The 24,389-nt window shown below is 51.8% G+C and overlaps 1 protein-coding gene across 1 annotated transcript in view; it reads right to left on the bottom strand.

Moving 5' to 3' along the window:
- The window catches only part of CREB3L1 (cAMP responsive element binding protein 3 like 1), a 45,205-nt gene that overhangs the window by 19,470 nt on the left and 1,346 nt on the right, over positions 1-24,389 (bottom strand). Inside the window, exon 2 of the mRNA XM_005578063.4 lies at positions 2,097-2,325. Within this exon, the coding sequence (XP_005578120.2) occupies positions 2,097-2,325 (229 nt within the window). The remainder of the gene's footprint in view (positions 1-2,096; positions 2,326-24,389) is intronic.

Here is a 24,389-nt window from a genome sequence, read left to right on the forward strand (position 1 = left end):
GAGTCTTGTCTACAGCTTATTATTATTATTGTTGTTATTATTTTGAGACAAAGTCTCGCTCTGTCGCCCAGGCTGGAGTGCAGTGGTGCGATCTCAGCTCACGGCAGGCTCCGCCTCCCGGGTTCATACCATTCTCCTGCCTCAGCCTCCTGAGTAGCTGGGATTACAGGCACCTACCACCACACCTGGTTAATTTTTTTTTTCTTTTTTTGTATTTTTAGTAGAGACAGGGTTTCACTGTGTTAGTCAGGGTGGTATTATTATTATTATTGAGACAAGAGTCTCGCTCTGTCACCCAGGCTGGAGTACAGTGGCTTGATCTCGACTCACTGCAACCTCTGCCTCCTGCGTTCAAGTGATTCTCCTGTCTCATCCTCTGGAGTAGCTGGGATTACAGGTGCCCGCCACCACGCCCAGCTAATTTTTGTATTTTTAGTAGAGACGGGGTTTCACCATGTTGACCAGGCTGGCCTGGAACTCCTGACCTCAAATGATCCACCCACCTCAGCCTCTGAAAGTGCTGGGATTACAGGCGTGAGCCACCACACCCAGTCTTTTTTTTTTTTTTTTTTTTTTTTGAGACGGAGTCTTGCTCTGTCGCCCAGGCTGGAGTGCAGTGGTGCAATCTCGGCTCACTGCAAGCTCCGCCTCCCGGGTTCACGCCATTCTCCTGCCTCAGCCTCCCGAGTAGCTGGGACTACAGGCGCCTGCCCCTGCGCCCGGCTAATTTTTTCTATTTTTAGTAGAGACGGGGTTTCACCATGGTCTCGATCTCCTGACCTTGTGATCCGCCCACCTCGCCCTCCCAAAGTGCTGGGATTACAGGCGTGAGCCACCACGCCTGGCCTTTTTTTTTTTTTTTTTTTTTTTTTTTTTGAGATTGAGTCTCACTCTGTTGCCAGGGCTGGAGTGCAATGGTGCAATCTCAGCTCACTGCAATCTCCGCCTCCTGGGTTCAAGTGATTCTCCTGCCTCAGCCTTCCAAGTAGCTGGGATTACAGGCAGTGTGTAATAGAGTCACCATGTGATGGAGGGCATCATGCTGGGGTAAATTTTGTATTTTTGTAGAGACGGGGTTTTACCATGTTCGCCAGGCTGGTCTTGAACTCCTCACCTCAGGTGATCCACCCACCTCGGCCTCCCAGAGTGCTGGGATTACAGGCATGAGCAACTGCACCCAGCGAGTTATTATTATTATTGTTACTATGTTTTGAGAAGGAGTCCCACTCTGTTGCCCAGGCTGGAATGCAGTAGTGCGAACTCGGCTCACTACACCTCCTCCACCCGGGTTCAAGCAGTTCTCATGCCTCAGTCTCTTAAGTAGCCGGGATTACAGGAGCGCACCACCACACCTGGATAATTTTTCTTTTATTTATTTTTTTTTTTGAGATGGGGTTTCACTCTTGTCACCCAGGCTAGAGTGCAATGGCACGATCTTGGCTGGCTCATGGCAACCTCCGCCTCCTGGGTTCAAGCAATTCTCCTGCCTTAGCCTCCCAAGTAGCTGGGATTACAGGCACCCGCCCCCGTGCCCAGCTAGTTTTTGTATTTTCTTAGTAGAGATGGGGTTTCACCATGTATTGGCCAGGCTGGTCTTGAACTCCTGACCTCAGGTGATCACCTGCCTCGGCCTCCCAATGTGCTGGGATTACAAGTGTGAGCCACCATGCCCAGCCCCATAGTCATTGTTGAATTACCCCTGTCTCCTCTAAGTCAGCAGTTTGCAAACCTGAGTGTGCATCAGAATCACCTGGAAGGCTGGGCCCTACCCACAGGGTTGTGATTCAGCAGGTTTGGTGGAACCCGAGAATCTGCATTTCTAACAGATTCCCAGGTGATGCTGCTGGTCTGGGAACCACACTTTGTGAACCACTAACTTAAGTCAACAAAAATAACCCTTTTGAGAAGTGCTGCTCTGGCTTTGAATTGAGGGAGAACAGAAAGGCAGGGAGCAGCACCTCCTGAGGGGTTTGTGGTGGCTCCTCTTGGAGCCTCTGGGAGTCTCAGGCTGCAGGCATACTCTCTTGTCACCCCAGAGCTTCCTCCCTCCTGGGCCTTCTGGGCCTGTGCTGTCTCCAGGTTCTTCCACCTCTTACCTTGGGTGGTGTCCTCCATCTTGATGGGCACGAGGGGGCTCTGGGGCGCTGAGTCGCCGCTCAGGGAGTAGCTGTGCTCCGCCTGGATGCCTGGCGTAGGGGAGTCCAGTTCCATGTCCAATAGAGGGCTCTTCTCATCCAGCACAGGGTCATCAAAGAAACTGCTGAACAGGTCGTTGGAGAAGTCCTCCATGTTCTCCGTGAAGTGGTCCAGGTGCTCAGGAAAGTGCTAGGGAAGGAGAAGGTGAGGGGAAGAGGGAATTCAGCTTTGCTTGGGGAGGGGGTGCAGGTGCTACTGTGGTGGTGCGGCACCCACCACGGCCACCGTTGTCACTGCGACCTCCCATTACTGTGCCCATTCCCATTAATACCAGCAACATCACCAACCTCCCCACTACCAACATCATAACACCAACTCTCATCATTTCCATCACGACCATTACCACTGTCATCCCATTCTCTCTACCACCAGCTCCACCCTCACCATCGTTATCTGCAAGGGTGAGCTGCGGATGGGGTCAAAAAGTCCCAGGACCCGGCAACAGGACACTGGGCTCTGTGACCTTGGTCAAATGACTTAAACTGCGTGAGTCAGTTTCTCAGTCCTTCTTACTTCCTTCATAGGCTGATGTGAGGACAAAGTAAGAGAATAACCGTGTGTCTACGCCAACAAGTTTCTTTTCCAAAGGCAATATTAGTGAATTTTGTGTGATCTTTTGCTGGAATGTGGGAAGAGAGTGATGCAGGGTGGTGGCATTCTTGAAGCCTCCAGTCCCCTCAGCAGCACAGTCCCCATCTGTCCTCGAGACTTCAGGGTCTCTGTCCTTTCCCAGGCCATCCTTTATACAGAGAGGTTGGCTCTGGAGCCCTACTACTTAGGTTCGAATGGTGGCCTCCATCCTTCCAGCTATGACTCAGTGCTGTTTAAACTGTGGGTGGTGACTCATTAATGGGTTGTGAAATCAATTTAGTGGGTCACGACCAGAATTTTAAGTAAAAATAAAACAGAAAAAAAAAGGGTAGAAAATACCAGAGTGCACAGCACACAGTGGAGTTAAATACCTGGTAATTTAAAAACAAATCAGTTATGTGTGTGTGCGTGCTCGCACATGTGTGTACTTGGTAATGATGTAACATATATTTCTTAGAAACAAAAAAGTCAGGCCGGGCGCAGTGGCTCACGCCTGTAATCCCAGCACTTTGGGAGGCCGAGTGGGGGGGGTGGATCGCCTGAGGTCGGGAGTTCGAGACCAGCCTGACCAACATGGAGAAACCCCATCTCTACTAAAAATACAAAATTAGCTGGGCCTGGTGGCGCATGCGTATAATCCCAGCTACTAAGGAGGCTGAGGCAGGAGAATTGCTTGAACCTGGGAGGCGGAGGTTGCGGTGAGCCGAGATTGTGCCATTGCACTCCAGCCTGGGCAGCAAGAGTGAAACTCCGCCTCAAAAAAAAAAAAAAAAAAAAAAAGGAAAAAAGAAACAAAAAAGTCTGAAAAATTTTGGTCTCCACAATCTTGGGAAGGTCAATTAACCTCTCTGTTTCATTTTATCCTCTGCACAGCTGGTAATATTAATAGTTCCTACCTGCCGAGATTGTCGTGAGGATTAAACAAGTTAATCCACGTACAGCCCTTAGAACAGTCCCTGGCACATAGTAATTACTCAGTAAACATTGCCTCTTATTGTTAATAAAGCACCCCAGTGGCTGACATATAGTAGGTTCTTATAAGTTATTTTTCTCTCTCTAAAGAATTATAAATGTGTAAACAAATGTTTCTTTCTCTTTCTGTCTTGCTTGCGAGGGTCTCACTCTGTCACCCAGGCTGGATTCCACTGGCATGATTTTGGCTCACTGCAACCTGCATCTCCCAGGTTCAAGCGATTTGCATGCCTCAGCCTCCCAAGCAGCTGCGACTACAGGTGCGCACCACCACGCCACGCCGAGCTAAATTTTTTGTATTTTCAGTATAGATGGGGTTTCACCATGTTGGCTAAGCTGGTCTCAAACTCCTGGCCTCAAGTGATCTGTCCACCTTGGCCTTCTGAAGTGCTGGGATTACAGGCGTAAGCCACTGTGCCTGTCCAATAAATGTTTCTATTGTTTGTTCCTTATTTATTGAATGAATGAATTTGCTGGTGAGTCAGAAGAGATGGGGGATGGGGGGCTGCCTTAGGTCCTGGAGCCCCACCTGCTCAGTGGTTAAAGGCTTATGCCAGGGGATTCCTTCAAGGTCTGGAGTTGTTGGCCCTTTCTGGCCTGGAATACTGGGAACCTGTCCCAATCTGGAAGGTAATGAGCAGAGAAGTCTTCTGTATGAGCATAAGGTTCAGGGCCACATGAGTCTGTCTGCATGGAGTAGGAGATGATCACGAGCTCTGGAGTCACACAGACGTGCTTTTGACTCCTAACTCCACCACTTGCTGAGTTGCTTAACTTCTCCGTGCCTCAGTTTCCTTATCCGTAAGGGGAAAATAATAGTTCCTACCTCATAGTGTTGCCATGAGGATCTAAAATTTTGTTAGATTAGTACTTACCTCATAGGAGTATGAGGGTAAAATGAGTAAATACTGTACATACAAAACACAGAACAGTGCCTGCTATGGAGTTGAGTACTCAATCATCGTTAGTTATTGTCATCATGAAAACTGCAGCCCCTAAACTCTGTCCCTGAGCTGAGCTTGGGACCAATGGTGGGAGTTGCCGGGGGAATGTTTGGCCTTCTCCTCCAAACAAAGCCTGATGAGATAATCCAGGACCAAATGAGCTTAGAAGCCCCATTGGCAGGGGTACTCTCCCACTTCCCAGTTTGCCAGCAATCAATCATCATCCTACATTTCTGTTGTGCTTTTAACCCAAAGTGCTCTCCTATGCATCATTTCATTTAATCTTCACAATTATCCAATGAGACAAGACAAATGCATATTGGCATTTGACAGAGAGAGAAACTGAGGCCCAGGGAGCTAATACAGCTAATACAGCAGGGAGGCGCCCACCATCCCTCACTGCCCCTTCTACAACTGTAGCAGACCCTCCCCGGTCCGATTATTGCCCTGAGGCAGAGTTTGCACCCTGTTCACCTGCTGGCTTCCAGCACCTGGCTCATGAGGGACAGGGCCTTGTAACCCAGATGGCAATGCCATCAGCATGTCAATTGTCCATCAACACCTGGAGTGAGGCAGTACCAGGAGGTCAGAGCTGAATGAGTTTCTAAGAATCACTGTGATCCCAGACAGAGGCCATTTACAGGGTATAACCACCCCCCAACCACCCAGCCAGCCACAGCCAGGGCTGCGCTAGCCACACCCTCCGCAGAGCCCGGGCCTGCCGGCTGGGGGCGCTTCCGTCAGTTCTCTCCCTTAGGGTCTCTCAAAGGCCTGGTGTTGGGCCCAGCGGGAGGGGGCTGTGAACAGAGGGAGCCGGTGAGTCAGCCGCTAAGGTATTTCTCCAGCAGCTGCTTCTCAGGCGATAAGGGTTTGCCAAGCCCCTTCCTGGGGCCTGGGAGAGGAGAGATGCTTCCTCCGATCTGGGCTGGATTCCCTGAAGGCAGATGACCCAGGTTCTTCCCAGAGACCCTTTTAGGGTGCCCTCAGGAAACTGCTTAGAGAGCTCAGCTGGCCCCATTGTGTGAGCAGCCCCCACCCCACCTGCTAGAAACAGCAGCCAAAACCCAGCAGGATGGAGCTTCCAGAGCAGCGGGAGCCAAGTGGAAGGGGAGGGCGGCCAAGGGGCAGGCGGGGTGGGGGTGGAGGACACTCCGACGCCCAGGTCTTCTTTGCGCCGGGCTTCTTCAGGTGCTGGGTGGACAGTGGGCGCGTCCCATCACCCCTAGGCCCACCTCGCCCTCCTGGGAGCACTGCCATCAGGGACTCCCGTAGAGAGCTCTGCGGCCCTAGTTCCGTCTGATGCCTGGCCTCTCATGGCGGCTCAATTAGGGTTGGTTTCTATCATCAAGTTAGAGGCAGAAGGGACCGGAGAAAGCTCCTCCACGGTCCCCGTCCCCCGCTCCCCGCCTCGCTCCATCCCTTCTATTTCTCAGCAGAGAAAACTCCAGTCCAGAGAGGGAAACGCAGCTACCCAGGACGCACAGTGAGTGAGCTGGTGATGTCCGGGGCTGCAAAGTGAGCTGGTGAAGTCCACGGCTGCCCTGGCGCGTGCGGGACCTTCTGGTCCTCTCACTCTTTCCACCGCATCCACTTGGCCCCATCCCTGGAAAGCCCATTCTGGAGACCTCAGACCTCCTCCAGTCCAGCACGCCCCCTAGTCCCCTCTACCGCCAACCACACCCAGCCCTCCCTCCACTTCACACACAAAAGTTCAGGTTTAGATTGTCCGATGGAAATTGGGGAGCAAGAGGAAGGGGTCGGTGGCCGGGTGTCCACGAACGTCAGGGGAGCCATGTGTCAACGCTTTGAGGGCGACAGGGTTCTGCAGGGGGTGAGCGTCCTATAAGGGTGCCTTTCCAGGCAACGGGGGTGGGATGCCGGCGAAGGAAATATTATGATTTTTGTTTCCCTCCTCGTTAAAGACTTTTTCCTATAGTCGTGCCAATATAAGCTCCTTTTCGGCTGCCACGCGCAGCCGGCGCCGGCTTCCCTCTCTTGGAGGAGAGGTTCCCGAGCTCTCCGGCTCGCAGACCCGCGTACCCCTCCTCTCGGCTGCACCCCCTCTTGGAGCCCGGCCTCAGCCGCCCGCCGTTTACATTTTAGAGAAGGATCCGGGTGCCGCTGTCCTGGAGCGGCCCACAAAGGGTTAACCCGGGAACACCCGGGGCCGCCCCTCGCCGGAATCCGTCCTGCTCATTGGTGGGAGCCGCAGAGCTCCTGGCCAATGGCGGGAGGCTGCGAGCAGCCGCCCGTGGCGGCGTGGAGGGCACCGGAGGAGTGCAGGGCTCGCGCGGAGGAGGGTCCTAGCCGGCGCCGACGGCCCGCGGCTGTGGGAGCGCAGGGTGCACTGGCTCGGGCCTGCATGGGACCCCTTCTGCGTCTGGGGCCGAGGCAGAATGGCCTGGCCGTCTCACGGTGTCCTAAACCCGTCATCAGTAGCATGGCCCCGCCCCCACCCCCGCGGGGAGAAGTGGAGACCCAGGGTCTCCCCGACCTCCTCGAGTCAAAGGGCGGGCCGGGCCTTAAATCCCCTTGCAGCTCCATCTCGAATTGTCCTACCGTGGGGCGCTTTGGTGGTTCTCTGTCTCTGGTGGCGGCAGAGGGGACTCTCCTGGGGCAGTAATCGTACCGGCTCTAGCCTTGTTTTTCCCCCTCCCTAAATTCCTTCCCTAAGGTCAGTGCAGAAACAGGGTAAAGCTCTAGGGGCGCAGCTGCCTGCTGGGGTTGGTGTAGGAGAAGGGTCTCCCTAACCAGAAGCAGCCTCAGCGCGCCCCCTTCCCTCAGGCCCCTGGCTCCTTGGCGCTTGCACCCCCATTCCTGACTTCTGCCCCTCCCCCGGCCCAGGCTGGTTCAGTCTGTGCTTGGGGAAAGGAGGGAGGAGACCGGAGCGGGTCCAGGCTGAGCTGTGGGATAAGGGGTGGGGGGGGAATCCTGAGCCCGGACATTCCTTCCGAGAGAGTGAGAGCTAGGGAGAGATGGGAGGAGAGGCCTCTCACATTTCCCCCTTTCTTTCCCCCCGCAGGCTGGGGCCCACAGAGCTCCCCCCACACACCCCAACACACACTGACCCATACATTCCCGGACGGTTACTTGCCTCGTGGTCACTAGAAAGTTGTCCCTATTTCAAGCTGAAGGGCCTTCAGTCTGAGTCACTGCTGTGCCTGGGGGGCCGGGGGGCAGTGAGAACAGGGAGAGGAGGTGGGCCCTTTGGGTCCCCAGTTGTCAGCAGACCCACCCTGTCCTTAAGCATTGCCATCCAGTATGTGGGGGTCCTAAGAGACCCAGGCCTTGCCCTCCCAGAGCTAAAGCCACCCTGTGAAGGAGAAAATGCACTGAACTGAAACTCTGGAGGCCCTAATTCAAGACCCAGGTCTGCTCTGAGACCTGGGCAGTGGCAGGTGTCTCCTCTCCTGGCCTCGGTTTCCTCATCTGTTACACTCTGTGTCTCTATGGAAGCGCGGTTGGGAGGGGTCTAGAAAAGTGAATTAGTCTTCAGAACGTGGGCCTTTTTCCTCTGCCCTGGCCTTTTGGGGACTGGACGGTGAGAAAACAGTTCTCCTGGTTCCTGGAGCCAGTCCCTCCCAGAGTCTTCCTGGCAGAGTATGGGGGTTAAGGGAGCACGTTGTTCCAACCTCCAACCTCACTCTCAGCCCCCAGTCCCCACAGGCCTAAGGAAGGCGGCTGCTGAAGTTTCATATTTTCCCCTACCAAACTGTTCACCACAGAGCACAAGTCCAAATAAGCAGAAATACTTCTGTGTGTGTGTGTGTGCATGCACGCATGTGCACATGCTACACAGATGTGGGCTGAGGGGTTCCTTCGTACACAGGGAAACACCACATCTCCGACACCACATAGTGAAAAGTACACCCATCGACACATTCAGACAGTTCCGTGTGCAGCCTTGTACAGGCGCTATCACACATACAGACACCCTCACAGAGTCACATAGGCTGACACTGTCAGGTGTGAATGCAAACTCAACAAGACACACTCATCAGATGTGATCAGACAGTGATTCACACCCCTACACTCACGCACATGCGAAGTCACCCCAGACACAGGATCACACAGACATGGTCACGCATACTCGCTCTCACACACACACCATCTCACATGACCACAGAACTAAATGTTGGTGTCGCCAAGCCAGCATCTCAGTGCCTGAGATGACTGAGTCATGTGAACACCAGTGAGGGAGATTTGGGAGTCCCAGGCTTGCATGGGGCTGGGACAGTGAGGGCTGGGACTGAAGAAAGCGTCAACATGGGGACTGAGCTTTCTGTTGCCAGTGTGTGCTGGAGAAAGGAAGGAAAGAGGAATTAGCAGGCAGGTGCCAGCCACAGGCTACTTCAAGGCAGAGCAGAGTCCTGGGAAGGGTGTGTATTCTCTGCAGTCCCCTAGCCCTGTTAGTCTGGCCCTTCCATTGCCCCTCCTGACACTGGTAACCTTGCTGTGGTCAGGCCATAGCTTCCTCAGTTTCCCAGCCAGCCCCTGGCATCTTCTCACCAGGTGGCCCATGCGCTGTGGCCCAACCCTGGGGCGGGCACCAGGCACTGTCTGGGCAGGAGGAAGCGATGGCAGCGAGTGCCGCCGCCCAGGGCTGGGATTAGCTCTGTCTGGCACCTCCGAGGGCACAGCAGCCTACGGTCTGGCTTCTGGAGACGCTGGTCTATAGGCAGGGGAACCCTGCAGGACAGCTTAGGACACTGGAAATCGAGTGCCAGGGTTGGTGCCAGGGGCCTCTGGAGAATAAGGGCATCTAGTCACATTCATTTATTCATCATTCATGCATTCATTCAGTATTTACTCAGCACCTACTGGGTGCCCAGCTTTGTGGATACAGAGATGAACAAGATCCAATTCCTGCTCTTAAAAGGCTTTCTGACCAATGGTGTGACTATGAAGGTAAGTCCAAGCCTCGAACTCTGATCCCTCTCCAGAGCATCCTCCACGTTACATCAAGAGAGATCTTCTAGGCCAGTCAAGGGGGCTCACACTTGTAATCCTACCACTTTGGAAGGCCAAGGTGGGAAGATTGCTTGAGGCCAGGAGTTTGAGGCCAGCCTGGGCAATATAGCGAGATCCCATCTCCACACACAAAAAATTAAAAAATATTAGCCAGGTGTGGTGGGTAATCCCAGTCACTCAGGGAGCTGAGGTAGGAGGATTACTGGAGCCCAGAAGTTTGAGGCTGCAGTGAACTATGATTACACTGCTACAGTCCAGCCAGGGCAACAGAGCAAGACCCTGTCTCTAAAAAAAGGATCTTCTAAAACTTAGAAGTCACTGTGTCATTTCTCTGCTCCATCGATCAGGAACTTGTACTCTATCCCAAGGATACTCTATCCTAAGGGTAGTAGGGAGCCATCAATGAATATGGCTTCCTTCTACTCTTAGGATAGAGTGCAAGTTCCTTGGTATAGCTTCAAATGATCCAGCCGTATTGCCTCTATGTCTTGCTGTGTCCAATTCTTGTCCAAATCTGCAAAGCCTAGCATTGGTCCCAGCACACAGTGGGTGCTCAGGCGTTTGCTGAGTGACTGACCGACTGGATGAGTGTGTGAATGAAGGAGTGTGTCAGACAGCTTATGGACTCAGGCCCTGTTTTCTGCAGCAGAGAGCCTCCAGGAATGACCATCCTGAATCTTGCTCTGATGCCAGCTTGCTTCTGCTCCAGGCAGAGTTTCCATGTGTTTGGACTCCTTCCCTCGGCTCCTCCCTAGTGGGGCCGCTGTACCCATTCTCCAGGTGGTTCTTCCTTCCCCAAGCCTTTCTATTCTTAAGCCCTAGCCAGACCAGGTACCTGGGAAGCACAGACTCCACTCAGTGCTGGAATCGCTGTCCCCCCCAGACCCAGTCAGGCCTAAGGGTATAAACAGAACACAGTGGCCAACCTGTTAGGGCTGCTCTCCCGGCCTCTGGCCAGCTGGAAGGCCCTCCTCGCCTGGAGCCTACCGCCTCGCTCTGGCTGGAATTCCCTTGGCCTCCCCTCTCCTCAGTGTACTCAGCATTCGGCCTCTGACATCCTCAGCGGTCCTGGCCTGTCTGAGTTGTCCTCAGGTTTTATTTTTGGAGGGAGTGGTATTCTCTCTCCTTATTTACTCTCTTCTTTCAGGGAAGGTGTGGGACCCCCGGGCTCAGCTGGGGATTAGGCTAATGACTCCAGTCCCTGGGGTCTGGAGCTCTCTGGGCCTCCATGGGAGGAGACCACCAAAGACTCTTGACCCACCCGATGCTTCAAAGCCAGCTGTCTCTGCCTTCCTTCCCCCACCCAGTAGGTGACTAATGCCTGCCCTTGCCCTTCTTGAAGAGCCCCACAATGGCCAAAAGAAATCATTACAATTTTCGAGCAGAAAGGAATTTTGGCATCAGTAAGTCCACCCGTTCTTATGTGCAGAGGCAAAGCAGTTCAATGGTTATGAGCAAGGGAGTCAGACAGACCTGGTTCTAATCCTGGTTCTCCTACACACTGTGCAGGCTTTGGACAAGTTACTTAACCTCTCTAAGCCTCAGTCCTGAGTATAAAATGGGAACATTCGTACCCACCCCACCAGGTTGCTGTGAGGATTAAATGAGATAACAATTGTAAAGTGCTTTATATAATGCAGGACATATAGGAGGAAGGCTCTCATTAAATGTAGCTGTTATTATTACAGATGAGGAAAACCGAGAGCTGGGGATGGGAGTACACTTGCCCAGGGTCACACAGCCCAAGGTAAGCAGCCATTTCCAGAGTCATTCATTTGTCTCTATCTCCCTTCCAAGGAGGAAAGAAGGACTGACACCAGCCCAAAGGCACACTTTTCCTTGAGTCAGTCGGATGGGCAAACCACTGGGTCTTCAGTGCCTCCCTCCTACCCCCATGTCCAGGCCCACCTCTGTGGCAGGCATTTCCTCCATTGCCCCAGGGGCCTCCTTCTTGCTCACTGAGGGTCAGGGGTCTGGGGAAGAGACCCCAGTACTCAGCCCCAAATGGCCCCCAGGCCAGTGGGACTCTGAGGGGAGTGGGGAGTGCTGGGTCCTGACATCACAGAGTAGAGAAGCTAGAGCCACAGTCATGCAGGCCAGCTGGGGCCCTTCCAGTGCGTCCAGATGTCTCAGGAATGTGCTGAGCTGGGAACTACCACCTTCCTTCCCTCCCCACCCCCAACCCGTCGTCCCCTTGCTTGCTCTAGCTTTGCCTCCGCCCACCCCCTCGGCTCCTCCTCTTTCATCTCTCCCTGGGAGGCCTCCTGTCCACCGTCCCTCTGGCATGGTGCCACAGTCAGGTTCCCTCTCAGTCCTCTGAAGGGATTGTCAGAGGCAGGAGCCCTTCCCCTCCCGCAGACCCCAGGGACTGAATTTGTGGGGTGGAGGGAGATGGGAGCTAACTGGGAGGAGAGAGTTCTGAGCAGATAGTGCATGCCAGATCCCAAATGTGGAACTGATTTGCAGCCCTGGAGAGAAAGGGGTGAAGGCCTTGGGGCGGCAGAGGGCAGGGCTGGAAGGATGGTGAGTGGGGCTCTGGGCATCTTGTCCCAGCCAATGGGTGGGAGGGTCAAGGAGCTAGTGTGCCAGGCTGGGCTGGGCTCAGGAGGGTTCAGACCCTTCTAGGCCCCTGGGGTTCATAGGGACGTGCTTTGTCTGATGGTGGAGGGTCCTGGAGTATTGGACGGGATGGGGGAACCTTGTTAGGGTCCTGGTGTTGGGCCAGGAGCCAGGACATGGTTCAGGCTGGAGCTCTCAGCCCCGGAGAGGAACAGCCTGTCCCTCTGCAAGGGTGGAGTTGCCTTGGGCCTCCCCAGGCCAGCCTGGCTCTCAGTGCTGGGGATGAAGGAGCCAGAAGGGAACTGGTACTCCTGGCCCAGTGCGAGAGTCACATCAGGGCACAGGGTAGAAGTCAGAGGAGAGAAGAGACCTGGAGTCAGCTGCTGCCCTCAGCTACCCTGGGCTCAGGGAGGGCCCACAATTCTGTTCCCCCTGGGGGAGAGTCCCTGATCACCCAGACAGGGCGACAGCTGAGATTCCCCTGATGGACTGCAGGGCCCCAAGCACTGAGACCATTCAGAGGAGCTGGTGACCATCACCTGGTACAACCCAGAACTATCATTGGCTCCCTCCTGCCTGCTGAAAAACTCCCAGCTCCCCAGCGTGATACTCAGGGACTGTCAGAAACTGATCCCAGCTTACCACTAGAGCTGGAGCCCCCTCATTTTCTCTTCTCTCCAACCTGGTTGGACGGACCACTCCCAGCTCCTTAAACCTGCTGTGGTCCCCATGGCTGTAGGACCTTTGCTTATACCTCTCCTGGTGCCTGCAGTGTTTTGTTCTTTATCTCCTCATTCTAACTCTTCCTATCCTTTAAGGGGCCAACTCAAATGCTGCTTCCTCCAAGAAGCCTTCCCTGATCACCAAGCTCGAAGAGTCATCTCCCTCTCTGTTCTACCATAGCACTTACAGACTGTTCCGTCATTGGCTGATATCATGCCCTGAACTCTAATTACACACAATGGGATCCAGCTATCCTTCTAAACGTTACCCTTCTTTAGGGTAGGATCAAGGAAAGGTTTCTTTTTTTTTGTTTTTTGGAGACGGGGTCTCACTCTGTTGCCCAGGCTGGAGTACAGTGGTACAATCTTGGCTCATTGCAACCTCTGCCTCCTGGGTTCAAGTAATTCTCCTGCCTCAGCCTCTCAAGTAGCTGGGATTACAGGAACGGACCACCATGTCCGGCTAATTTTTGTATTTTTTGGTAGAGATGGGATTTCACTGTGTTGTCCAGGTTGGTCTCGAACCCCTGACCTCAAGTGATCCGCCTGCCTCAGCTTCCCAAAGTGTTGGGATTACAGGCGTGAGCCACCGCGCCCGGCCAGATTTCATCCTTGAACCCTCTGCAGAGTCTCAAATAGGGCCCCATTTATACTCTGCCTAATAGTAATGATCATAATATAACAACAGTGAATATTTATGTACCAGGCACTGCTCTAACTCCCTGCATGTAGTGGCTCATTTAAGTTTCAAAGGATAAAGTGGGTCTTCTTAGTACCCCCACTTTATGGATGAGACACTGAGGCTCAGAGTAGTTAAGTAGCTTGCCCAAGTTCATTCAGTTAGCAAGTGGTCAAGCGGGGATTTGAACCCAAGCTCTGATCGCAGAGCCCGTGTTCTAAAGCACCCACAACAACACTGGTTGCTGAAGGAATGATCCTGCTGCCCCATTGCAGCACCTAGTCCAGGGCCAGATACAAAATATGAGCCCCCACTCCACACACTGGGTTCATCCTGGGGATCTGGTTTTGCTCCTTTCCTGGCCATCCCTCTCCTGCTGCCCAGAAAGAGCCCTGAGAAAGGTCCTGGGGCTTTTTGGCTTTACCCAAAGAGCCTCCCATCTTCAGAGAATTGAGACAGATAGAAAAATAAAATCCCTGTGATCAGGGCTCTGCAGGGCTGGACAAGGTGGGATATTCCTGCAAGGGCTGTCAAATGCTGTGGGCCTTCCTTTTAGGCAATGACAGCAACAATCAGAATAAAAACAGCAAAGGGGACCATAGTCAATTATAATTAAATTTTAAAATAACTAAGAGGGCCAGGTGCAGTGGCTCACACCTGTAATCCCAGCACTTTGGGAGGCTGAGGCGGGCGGATCACTTGAGGCCAGAAGTTTGAGACCAGCATGGCCAACATAACAAAACCCCGTCTCTGCTAAAAATACAAAAATTAGCCGAGTGTCATAGCGCATGCCTGTAATCCCAGCTACTCGGGAGACTGAGGCAGAGAATCGCTTGAACCTGGGAGGCAGAGGCTGCCATGAGTGGAGGTCATGCCACTGCACTCCAGCCTGGGCAACAGAGTGAGACTCCATCTCAAAAATAAATGAATAAATAAATAAATAAAATAAAAAAATGAAGAGTATAATTGGATTGTTTGTAACACAAAGGATAAATGCCTGAGGGGATGGATACCCCACTCTCCATTACATGATTTTTTTTTTTTTTTTTTTGAGACAGAGTCTCACTCTGTTGCCCAGGCTGGAGTTCAGTGGCGCGATCTCAGCTCACTGCAACCTCCGCCTCCTGGGTTCAAGCAATTCTTCTGCCTCAGCCTCCTGAGTAGCTGGGATTACAGGCATGCACCAATACACCCGGCTAATTTTTGTATTTTTAGTAGAAACGGGATTTCACCACATTGGTCAGGCTGTTCTCGAACTCCTGACCTTGTGATCCGTCCACCTTGGCCTCCCAAAGTGCTGGTTTTATAGGCATGAGCCACCGTGCCCGGCCCATGATGTGATTATTGTGTATTACATGCCTGTACCAAAATATCTCATGTACCCCCAGGTATCTAACCTACTATGTACCCACAAAAATTAAAAATTATCCAGATGTGGCGACTCATGCCTGTAATCTTAGCACTTTGGGAGCCAAGGAGGGAGGATCGCTTGAGCTCAGGAGTTTGAGATTAGCCTGGGCAACATGGCAAAAAGCCATCTTTACAAAAAATACAAAATATTAGCCAGGCATGGTGGCATGTGCCTGTAGTCCCAGCTACTTGGGGTGTTGAGGTGGGAGGATCACTTGAGTCTGGGAGGTTGAGGCTGTAGTGAGCTGTGTTTATGCCACTACACTCCAGCCTGGGCAACAGAGTGAGACCCTGTCTCAGAAAAAAAAATTTAAAAACCAAAAGAATAAAAACAGCAGTGGCAACTATTGTTTATAGAGGGTTTATGGTGTACCAGGCCCTCTACAAGAATTTCTGATGGAATTCTCTTAAGAACCCTATGTTTTACCATGAACCCTACTTTTGGATGAGGGAAATAAGCCTGGAGAGGTTAAAGCACCTGCCCAAGCTCACACAGGTGACAAGAGGGAGCCCCCAGGTCTAAGCAGCGCTGCAGATGTCCCACCTCAAGCAAGGATCACCTCCCCAGCACTTGCCCCATCATCTGCCGTCTGACCTGCGGACCTGCTGTCTGCACAGGTTGAGCCTGGGAGTATGCACCTGGTCTTGGGACTTTCCTGTTTAAAATCTCCCCAAAGTGGGGTGGATTCAGAATCTACAGCTCACCTCTGTCCCAAACTCATGCAGCTTTGAGAGACCAAGATATTCAGAACTGAGTCTTTTTTCTTTTCTTCTTTTTTTTTTTTTTGAGACAGAGTCTTGTTCTATTGCCCAGACTGGAGTGCAGTGGTGCAATCTTGGCTCACTGCAACCTCTGCCTCCTGGGTTCAAGCAGTTCTCCTGCCTCAGCCTCCTGAGTAGCTGGGATTATAGGCTCCCACCACCACGCCTGGCTAATTTTTGTATTTTTATTTTTGTATTTTATTTTTATTCTTTTTTAAATTTTTTATTTTTGAGACTGAGTTTCACTCTTTTTGCCCAGGCTAGAGTGCAATGGTGCGATCTCGGCTCACCACAACCTCCCCCTCCCAGGTTCAAGCAATTCTCCTGCCTCAGCCTCCCTAGTAGCTGGGATTACAGGCATGTGCCACCACGCCCAACTAATTTTGTATTCTTAGTAGAGACAGGGTTTCTCCATGTTGGTCAGGCTAGTCTCAAACTCCCGACCTCAGGTGATCTGCCCGCCTCAGCCTCCCAAAGTGCTGGGATTGCAGGCATGAGCCACCACACCCGGCCAATTTTTGTATTTTTAGTAGAGATGGGGTTTCGCCATGTTGGCCAGGCTGGTCTCAAATTCCTGACCCGCCTCAGCCTCCCAAAGTGCTAGGATTACATGCATCAGTCACCATGCCTGGCCCTGAGTCTGATTCTTAAGCTGGGTAAGTTTTCATGTATTCATTTTATTATACTTTATAACTGATAGATATACATTCTGTATATTCTTCCATTGCACAATATGTCATAATAGAAAAGGCCATGATGATAAAGTGAAAGGGAGAGATGGCATTTATGCTAAGATTCACGATTTGAGTAATCCAATGAATGAATGAATGAATGAATCTACTTTAGAAAAGAGGACCCTCAAAGCTGGAAATGTAGAAGTGTCCTTTCTTTTACTATCTGTTCACCCACCTATTCATTCCTCTATTGTCCCCACCCTACTCCATCCTGCCTTCCTTCCATCCATCCAATAAATAAACATTTCCTGAGCACTCAGTCATTATAGCTGTACCTAGAGAATAGCCAAAAATAATTGACTGACACACCCTGCTCTCAGGGAACCCTCAGTTTGGTTCATAAATGAGGAGGGCAAGGCCCAGAAAGGGAAAGTGATTTGCCTAAGGTCACACAGCAAGTGAGGGAAATGAGGTGAAGAGGGGTGAGGGTATTCCAGGTGGAAGGAACCCATGGGCAAAGGCTCAGACCTGTCTGCCTCCAAAGTGAGCTCCCCTCAGTCACTGCCTGAAACCTGCCTCCTGGCTCTCCATGAAGGCCTGAAGAGCCTGCCTCACTCCATCATTACTTTCATTTTTGTTATTCTTTTGGAAGGAGAGGAGGGACCAGTGGCTGCTGCTGTCCAGCTGTTATGTTGGACCACACATCCCAGCCCAGATGTGTCAGCCTCTCTCTGATGGGTGAAGTGGCTTCCGGGCCATGAGCCAAGGGCCAAGGAAGCGGCAGTGAAGGCTCTGTCCCAGAGGAATTGGGGGAGGAGGCACACTGAACCCGGCAGCAGGGAAGCCCATGGTTGCTCCAGCTATCAAACTGACCTTGTAGACAATATGGTGTGTCCAGGAGGTGGGGATCAAGATCTTTGACATTCCAAGGAAATCAATACCTTTGACATATTTCCTCTGAGGGTCAGAGTCCTGGGGCATTTCCTGCCTCTCCCAGCTTCTCCTCAACCAGACAATCCCACTCCCACACATTCCCCAGTCCTGGTCCAGGGTCCCGCCATTCAGTCTGGCTTCCCCAGGGCTGCTCAAGAGGGTTACACAGAGTTCCAGCCAGAGCAATGCTCATGGTCTTGACTTAACTCCACCCAAATCTTCCTCCTCTATCCTGCCCCCAGGAGTGCTGAGACTTCCAGAGGAACAGACTGTTCTACAGCATCTGGAGCTGGTTTCTTGAGGGAGGTTCAAGGGCAAGCCAGGTCCCAGAGAGAGATGCTCCAGGAGGGCCTCGGTACCAGGACTCGCATGAAGCACGTGGTATAGGGAGAAGACACAAAACAGGGATGTCCTTTATGCTCCCCTCTCCTGGCGCAGCAGCCAGGCCAGGCCAGGCCAGGGCAGACAGACACAGAGTCTCCTGAGGAGTCCTGGGAGTTGCAGGGAGGGCTGGGGAACAGCATCCTGGGGTGAATCTGAGGATAGGGTGTGAAATGGGATGTGGGAGCTTGTCCAGGGGATCTGGCTTTGCCCATAAAGCTCTAGGCATCCAAGGTGCCCTAAGGATGGGAGTGGGTGAGGATGAAGGCAGGGACCCTCTGATATCAAAGATCCTGAATTTTTCTTGCTCTAGAGGGCAAAGCTCAAACCAGAACAACAAGAGAACTTGCTTGTAGCTTCTTCTCGCTCCCCTCTTTGACTCTCTCTGTAGGACTCCTGCCCTTGAGTGGAGTTAATATATTCCCCTCTCTTAGTTTTCTTATCTGCACAATGGATAATAATGCCTATATGTGTTCGGTAAAAGGAACATGGCCCCAGTCCCTGTGGAAATGCCTTTTTTTTTTTTTTTTTTCTGAGACAAAGTTTTGCCCTTGTTGCCTAGGCTGGAGTGCAATGGTGCGATCTTGGCTCACTGCAATCTCTGCCTCCTGGGTTCAAGCTATTCTCCTGCCTCAGCCTCCCAAGTAGCTGGGATTACAGGCACCTGCTACCATGCCCGGCTAATTTTTTTTTTGTATTTTTAGTAGAGACGGGGTTTCACGATGTTAGTCAGGCTGGTCTCAAACTCCTGAACTCAGGTGATCCACCTGCCTCGACCTCCCAAAGTGTTGGGATTACAGGCGTGAGCCACCATACCTGGCCAGAAATGCCTTCTAATAAGTCCTTTGCCACTAAGGATGAGGGAAATTGGGGCAGCATGTGCAGAGATCACCTTCTGAGAAAGCTTTCATGACCTGTAGCCTGGCTCAGCCTCCTGCCATGCTCTGCTCCATCATGGCATCCACCATGGTATTGATACTGCCTATTTCGCTCTCTTTCTCTCTCATTCGTCTGTGATTGACTGGAGGGTCAAGTGTGTTTTCTTCATCCAGGTTACCCTGGCACCAGCATAGATGTTCCTTCAGTGCCCAGTTGCTGAAGGAATGGACATGTGTATTAATGAATGAGCAAATGAATTCCCGGCTGGTCCAGGGAAGCCGGAGGGACCTCACAACCTGTCGGGGGGCAGACAGCACTTCTGTGGGACCCTGCATCCCCACCACCCTAAGGGCTGGCCATTCCAGGATCCTGAAAACCCCAGGACCCCTTCAGGAAACGTAAGTACACCTCTTGAACACTTAGATCTGATTTTTGGGGTCTTGCTCTGTTGCCCAGGCTGGAGTGCAGTGGCGTGATAATAGCTCACTGCAGCCTTGAACTCCTGGGCTCAAGTGATCCTCCCACGTCAGTCTCCTAAGCAGCCAGGCCTTCAGGTATGTGCCACCATGCCTGGATAATTATTTATTTTTTATTTTTTGTAGAGATGGAGTCTTTCTGTGTTTCCAGGCTGGTCTCAAACTCTTGGCCTCAAGTGATCCCCCTGCCTCCACCTCCCAAAGTGCTAGAATTACAGGTGTGAGCCACCACATCCAGCCTGGGATTTTTTTAAAACAATGTTTCCCTTCCCTTACAAGGATTGCCCCAGCCTAAAGTAATTTTCTCTACAAATATAGTAAGTCCTTGAAATAGAGCAAAGTTCGCTACAATGTGACCCAAACTTGACTTCTGTTCTATGCTCAGGCCCCTTCTCAAGTAAAAGTGAGCAGAACTCCATTCTTTGTGGGGTTGGTAAAAAAAAAAAGTGATGCCTCATTCTTCTGTGGGACTCTCTCTCTTTGGTCCGCTTTGTGCAGTAAGGTGTCACAATTTTTACTTTCCTGCTTTTTGTGATAGTACAGACCATCTGAAAAATACTGTTTTTCGTTAATTCTACAAAAATATAACTCCACATTTTATGTAATTGGAAAATTTATTTTTAAATTTGTATTATTATTATTATTACTTTTAGAGACAGGGTCTGGCTCTGTTGCCCAGGCTGGAGTGCAGTGATGCCATCATGGCTCACTGCAGTCCCAACCTCCCTAGCCCATGTGATCCTCCCTCCTCAGCCTCCCGAGCAGCTGGGACCATAGGCATATGCCACCATGCCTGGCTAATTTTTTTTTTTTTTTTTTTTTTTGAGACGGAGTCTGGCTCTGTCGCCCGGGCTAGAGTGCAGTGGCCGGATCTCAGCTCACTGCAAGCTCCGCCCCCCGGGTTTACGCCATTCTCCTGCCTCAGCCTCCCAAGTAGCTAGGACTACAGGCACCCGCCGCCTCGCCCGGCTAGTTTTTTGTATTTTTTAGTAGAGACGGGGTTTCACCGTGTTCGCCAGGATGGTCTCGATCTCCTGACCTCGTGATCCGCCCGTCTCGGCCTCCCAAAGTGCTGGGATTACAGGCTTGAGCCACCGCGCCCGGCCCCCTGGCTAATTTTTAAAAATTTTGTGTAGAGATGAGGTCTCCCTATGTTGCCCAGACTGGTCTTGAACTCCTGGGCTCAAGCAATCCTCCTGCCTTGGCCTCCCAAAGCATTGAGATTACAGGCATGAGCCACTGCAAATGAACATAACTGGACATTTTTGACTGGGCATATTTATTGCATTATTGTAGAGTTTTACTATATTGAGCATCTATTTTGTCCCATGTGACTGTGCTAGGTTTATGTCAATGCACAAAACTGATATGGACTCTCCTCTTATGGAACTTACTTTCTCATGGAGGAAATACACAGTAAGCCATTAAAATAATTGCAAACTGGGTTAAGGGCTAGAAGAAATCAAAAGACTAAAACAGAAAAGAATGGGGGGGTCCCACTTTAGGTGTTCAGGGAGCCTTCCTGAAGGAGGTGACATTTGAGCTGGGATCAGAAGGCTGAGATGGAGAGACTGGGAGAAAAGCAGTCCAGATGGCAGGAACAGCATGTGCAAGGGCCCTGAGGCAGGGCTGGAAAAGGCTTATTCTTAAATTGGGTGAGTATGGATCCAGGAGTCCTAGAGCAATCTGAAGAAGAAACTGGGGAAGACGGAAGCACTAGAGCCAGTGCTCAAGGGTGAGACCTGAGCCACAAGTTCAAATCCCCTGTGGGTAGCCAATTGTAGACTATTCTAGACTAGGGGCTTCAGAGGCCTGTGCTACAGTATGGGGATGGCTCAAGGCAATGAGAATACATTGAAAACCATAGAGAGCCCTTCCTGGACCCCAGAGACAGTGCGGGCTCTGAAGGACCTAGATGGCTGCAAATAGATGGGCTTAAGGACACTTTTTCCTCTTCTCTAAGAATGTGGGGTCTGGCTTGGGCCCCTTTTTCTCCATCCATCCATCCATCCATCCATCCATCCATCCATCCATTTATTCATTCAGCAACAGTTGGTTGCTAGGCACTGGGATATAGCAGTGAACAAGACAGACCAAGCCCCTGACTCAAGGAACTGTTCCCTCAACACTGGGGGAAGCAAAACCCAAAGCAAACCTCTGCTCAAGACGAACTTCATGTTTTGATGGAGGAGTAGGTATCAGAGGTCTCCTTTTTGAATAGGCAACCTGAGATTTGGGCTCCTGCAGTAGGTTTTTCATTAGCTCTTTTCTAGCAGATTCCACTCTTGAGACCAGAGTGCCTTAGCACTTCTGTCTTCTTTCCTGTTGGTGAGAACTTAAACGGAAACACACATACATCTCCCCTTTTAAGGACTGTTAAAGGGCCACCCACAGACATAGGAACACCCAAACACACATACTTCTCTAATCTCCCTAAATCTCCCAAAGGCTGGGGGTGAGGATGCCTCTCTGCTTCCCAGTTAGCTCAGGAGAAGCCAGGCCAGGGGTCTGGGGAGTAGCGATCAGCCTTAGCACCCACCGCCTCCCTCCATGCTGGGCTGGTCCCTGGGTCCCTGTCAGTCACTCCCACACCTGGCCTCTCCAGCTGCAGGGAGTGAACGGGTGTGCTGGGCAAACATCCTTGCAGCTTCCTGCTGCTCCCTTCTGAGAAAACAGACCTCTTCTTCCTCCTCCTTCTCCTCCCCACACCCTCCCAGCTGGGGCTTCTCTGGGATCCCAAGCCAGTTCCCTCTAGAGAAGCCAGACATCCCTTCCTCTTAGCCAGAGGAAGGAGGGGACAGCACACAGACCTAGTGTTTCCATCTGGAGAAACGACCTGCTCTCCCTTTGGTCCTTTATCCCAGTTCTTGGAGCCCAGACCCTCTCTCTCGTATGGGCCAAGGGGCTGAAGGACCACAGAGTACAGTGGCTCGAGGGTGGCCACATCAGAAACCGTGGGAGAATGGGACGGGCAGGGAGGAGATGCCCCCACATGGGACAGGAAGGGCAGCCCCCTTCTGAGGATCTCTGAGAATCGCATAAACAGAATTGCAGCAACATGAAGGTATCCTCACAGAAAGAAAAAGCAGCCAGCCCACCTCCAAACACACTTGTCTTGACTTTGTGTACTCCCTCTCCTGTCTGTCCAAGTGCATGCGTATTTCTTGCATAGTTGTTTTCAGGGTGAGCATACATTTTGCATTTTGCACAGAGCAACAGAGCACACACAATTTCCGCATGATTTATGGCCTGTATCTGGATTTTTAAGGAGGATAGTGAATATTCTGCTCTCTATTTTCCAGGCGGAGAGGCACACAGACACCATCCCTACCCATCCTGAACCCTGGAAATATTTTCCTATCCTCATCCAGAATGAAGAAGTTGGGGGAAGTGTTGGTATGGGATCTCAGCTGGAAGGGACCTCGGATATGGAGATGGAGGCCCCAGAAAAGGAAAATGACTTGCTGTGTTCACAGAGCAACTCCTAGCTGAGCAATTCTCACTATCACCCCCATCCAGTCTCTATGGATCAAACCAACGATGAACGTTTCATGCCAGGCGTTGTGCTACATTAACCTTCACTTTAATTTTCTCTCGAAATGCCTTCAGTAATGCTATGGTTCTAATATTTCCATTTTTCAGATGAGGAAACCAACCCCCAGAAGAAGTGACTTTTGGCCGGGCGCGGTGGCTCAAGCCTGTAATCCCGGCACTTTGGGAGTCCGAGGTGGGTGGATCATGAGGTCAGGAGATCGAGACCATCCTGGCTAACACGGTGAAACCCCGTCTCTAATAAAAATGCAAAAAAAATTAGCTGAGCGTGGTGGCAGGCGCCTGTAGTCCCAGCTACTTGAGAGGCTGAGGCAGGAGAATGGCGTGAACCCGGGAGGCGGAGTTTGCAGTGAGCCAAGATCTCGCCACTGCACTCCAGCCTGGGCGACAGAGCAAGACTCCATCTCAAAAAATAAATAAATAAATAAATAAAGTCACTTTTCTGAATTCTCCCGCTGGCTGGTGGCAGAAACACAGACAGAATTAAATCTCTTGATTCCCAGCCCAAGAGTCCTTTCTCTCTTTCTTTAGGCACCCCATCTTCTCCCGCTGCCTCTCCTGGCCCTGCCCAGGTGCAAGATCAGGAGCCTCCCCAGCAGGGCTTTTCCTCCCCAGTGTCCCAGTGCTGGATCCCACTGTCTGGTCGTGCCTCCTTTCCTGTGCTGGACCAAGGCCCAGATGAGCAGCTGGGGACACAGGGCTGAATGGAGCAGCAGGAAGAGGCTGCGGGCGGCTGAGTTCATTCAGAAGAAAGCCCAACTCAGAGCTTCCAAGGGCCGAGGGAAGCTTACTGCAGGGCTCTACTGCCTCCCTTGACTTCAAGGGTCTGAGCTCTGACAAACCTCTTTCCCTCTGACTAGTGTCTTTTACCAACCTCAAGAGAAGGTGTGGATCCCCTGATCCCTGCTGCTTTATTCCTGGGATCTGTGCCAGAACCATCTGTAGGAAGACCTGATCCAACATCTCCCCCATTTTACAGACAAAGAAACTGAGGCCCAGGGAGGAGATCCAGTGGTATGGGCCAAGCTCACAGGGGAAGCAGAGCCAGGACTAGAAACCAAGTCTCTCTGCTGTCAATGCAAGCCCTCTCCCCTTGTACCCTTGTTCTGTCTGATGAATTATGCTCTCTCTGCCTGGGACAAGGGGCCTTCCTCAGAGCGCACAGTGACCAGGATGTGCTGTTTAATGGAGAACAGGGAGACCTCAGTCCCCATGCCTCCTTGACTCTGGCTCCTGTCCCTTGGCCTGGCTCCTCACCATCAATCTAGTGGCCTGGGACAGTTTAGGTGGAAGTCCAAGATGCTCAAGTCCTCTAAGGACTTGGCTCTTGCCTGGCCAAGTTTATCTTGGTCCTGGGAGGTAGAGATCAGCAGGTAAAGAGTCTCAAGTGCTTGATCACAGGGTGTGTGTATGTGTGTGTGTGTGGTGTGTACAGGCATGCACATGCAACTGGTGGTTCACTGAAGAGGGGGCTCCCACTAGATTCCCCAACAATCCACATTTCATCTAGGCAGGCCCTTCTGAACCTAAATATTTTCTCCCATTCTAAGCCCATGCCCCTCCCCCATCAAGGCCTTAGGGCTGAGCCTGAGAGAGGGAGGGAGGGAAGAAGAGAGAGAAGCCACGTTTCCTTAGGGAGGGAGGGGAAGAGTGAGAAAGAGGAGAAAGACAAGCTCACAGTCGGACCT

The sequence above is a fragment of the Macaca fascicularis genome, chromosome 14 (assembly GCF_037993035.2).
Source record: "Macaca fascicularis isolate 582-1 chromosome 14, T2T-MFA8v1.1".
NCBI classification, from domain to species: domain Eukaryota; kingdom Metazoa; phylum Chordata; class Mammalia; order Primates; family Cercopithecidae; genus Macaca; species Macaca fascicularis.